Source organism: Daucus carota, chromosome 2 (genome assembly GCF_001625215.2).
Source record: "Daucus carota subsp. sativus chromosome 2, DH1 v3.0, whole genome shotgun sequence".
Classification (NCBI taxonomy): domain Eukaryota; kingdom Viridiplantae; phylum Streptophyta; class Magnoliopsida; order Apiales; family Apiaceae; genus Daucus; species Daucus carota.
Window position 1 is genome coordinate 18,868,627 of NC_030382.2, and position 3,011 is coordinate 18,871,637.

A 3,011-nucleotide genomic window follows, 5' to 3' on the forward strand; every position below is an offset into this window, starting at 1 on the left:
GAGAATAGAACCTGAGGTATATGTAGTACTGTCTATTTCTTCACCACCTCGGCCAAATATAATTTCAATGCACAGTGAGGTTGCACACACGTCTGACGAATTGACAGTTGCTAACACTTTGTCATCCATGTCAGGGATAAACACTGTTGTTTTAGATCCTATTCAGGGTCAAGTGCCTTCACAAGCTTCTGGGGGAAACTTAGGTGATTTGCCACAATCTCCACCTTTGTCTACCCCTCTGGGAGGAACATTCCCAGATCCCTCACGGGACTCTTCACCTCTCGAAGGTGAACGACAATCTGTTTCTGAGCCCTTCATATCAGGAAGTGTGCCAGTTACAGAGGACTTGTCACAAAGTTTTTCACCGTCAGAGGCAGTTGTGGGAAACCAGGGTGCTTCGCCTATTCAAGGATCACATCCTTCGAGCCCTGTGTCTACCCACCCTGAGATTCCAACTCAGGATCCACTTAAGGACTCACTACTTTCGAGTAGTCGGCAACTTGTTTCTTATGAATCAGATTCATCTGACGAGAAAACTGAGGACGAAGGCTCACGAACCCTCATGGCACCTTCTGTGACCTCTCTAGAAGAGGCTAAGAAGATTTCTTCTGCAGGTACATCAAGTTTGGATGCTGGAACCTCAGTGAGTGTGAGAGAAACACCAACAAAACTTGCTAAACAGAATCCCTCTGCCCAACTGAGTGTTCAATCTATGAGTGATACGAGAGAAACACCTACAGAACGACCTAGTGGGAACCCTACACTTACTCAACCTACATTTGACAAACTATTCCAACTGTATCTGTGACGGAATTTGAAGCTTTGAAATTTAAAGTTTAACACTTAGAAGCTGAAAATCTTGTTCTACGGGAGGAGTTAGTTGAACTGAAATCTACAATGGAACAGAGGTTGGCTACTCTCGAGGCTAAACTACTGGCTTCTCTACTTTCAAGAGAGGATTACTCAACTGAGGGGGAGAGAGCAGTGGAAAAAGCACGAGGAAAAAGGGTGATTACTGGAGTATCTGAAGAGCTCATTGACTCTGCTCTTCGAGGCCAATCAAGCTATGATCATGACGAATACATTCCTGAGTTTGTGGATAATGATCGGGTGATTAGGATGGTAGGAGCTGATGATGATCTAGAGGAAGGAGAAATCCCTCAATTCAATGAAGTCTTTGCTGATGAGCTTGCATATCATAATGATATTTTCCCTGCTGAAGAATGTGAAATTGCAAATCCTCAGGACATTGCTGAAGTCACTAGAGAATATGCTGAGCAAAGGAGAGCAAGGGAAAAGCTAGAAAATCAAAGACGGATTCGAAGAGAAAGGAGGGAAGCTAACTTACATAAAGTTGGAGAGGAATGGGATGCTGCTAGGGCTGTGTTTGATTTTCCAGAGGTCGATCAGGAGAACAATGATGATAAAGTAAAAGATATCTTTGATTCCTTCAGGAACAACTACAAGGATCTACATGACTATCACGAGGTATTAAATGATATCATTTCTTCTGTTTCTGTTGCTGTTCTTCTCAGGAGAGGATGGATGGTGAACATTGTTGGAACAACCGGACCTTGGTCCTGCGTTTTATGATACTAATTAAAAGTTCGAACAGAATATTAACCTTAATCGCTACGGCGCAAGCAATTCAAATCCACGTCTTCTACTGTATTCCTTGATTCTCCTTGGACGAAGTGTGGCCTTCGATCTCCCAAGGTGTGCCTCTCCTTAAAGCTCCGAAAACCAAAACCCTAGCTGTCTCCTTGAGAAAAACGTCTGCCTCTCTCAAACTCTAGGATAAATTCGTTTTTGGTGTGTCTTTCAGCTTTAGGAGAACGAGAATATATATAGGCTACAGCAGGGATCATGGATCATTAGGTCAGGCCTTCCAATGACATTCCAGGCCAGGCCCAATGTCATTTTCTTGCTGTGTATAGGCTTGCTGTGTCTGAGCCTTTTTCTTCTTCTTATTGCCTTTCGGCTTAGAGGAAGAACCTTTCTCAGCCACATTCACTTGAACACTCTGGCGAAATAATCCTTCTGCTGCCTGAAGTTCTGTCAGCAGTTCCGCAAGACTATACTGCCTCTTATTCATGTTGTAATTCAAGCGGAACTGCTCAAAACTCTTGGGCAAGCTCATAAGGATAATGTCAATCTGGGTTTCCCCGTCAAGCTCTGCACCAAGGATCTCTATCTCATTCAGATGTGACATCATCTTGAGAACATGATCCCTTACAGGTGTACCTTCAGCCATCTGAGTGTTCATTAAAGCCTTCATGGCTACTTGCCTAGCAGCCCTATTCTGATCTCCAAAAATTTCCTTGAGATTAAAGAGCATATCCGAAGCAGTGGCCATAGCCTGATGCTGATGCTGCAAAACACCCGACATTGCTGCCAGAATGTAACATCGCGACATCTCATCAGCCTTTGTCCACCGCTTATAATACTCTTTCTCCTCATCAGGAGCATCAGCAGCGGGCTGCTCAGGCTTGGGTTCATAAGTGCAAAACTTGTACTCCTCAGCAGTCAACACAATGTCCAAATTACGTTTCCATTCAATATAGTTAGGTCCGGTAAGTTTGTTATCCTTAAGTATGGTGAACAGTGGATTAAACCCCATTTTATCCTGAGAATCATGCATGAAAAAATCACATTACACATAAAGAAGGGTGCATAAAAAATTAAGACCTATTGGTTCCTCTAACAATTATTAAAATTAAATGCACTAACGTTTAAACACCATAAGTTTCTGGTACATCACGATGGGTGACATGTATACCACCTAAATTTGTTAAAACGTTACTTCGGTCCTATTACTAAACAATAAGCCACGTTGGGGTGGTCTATATTATTTTTCATAGCTAAGTGTATACCATCATCAAATCTTAAATTACCCGAAACCTATGGAACTTGGTACGCCACGATGGGCGGCATGTATACCTTCCAATATTTCTCGAATAGAATACTTCAATTCAATATTCGTGTCTGGTTTGACTTCTAGGCAGTGGAGG

General features: G+C 42.7%; 1 protein-coding gene across 1 annotated transcript; it reads right to left on the reverse strand.

Moving 5' to 3' along the window:
- Positions 1–1,879: 1,879 nt before the first annotated feature.
- On the reverse strand, positions 1,880–2,608 carry LOC135150421 (uncharacterized; the record flags this gene model as incomplete). Its single annotated transcript, XM_064086712.1, has 1 exon — positions 1,880–2,608. A coding segment is annotated over one exon (729 nt), but the record flags the coding sequence as incomplete, so codon positions are not given.
- Between the last annotated feature and the right edge of the window lie 403 nt (positions 2,609–3,011).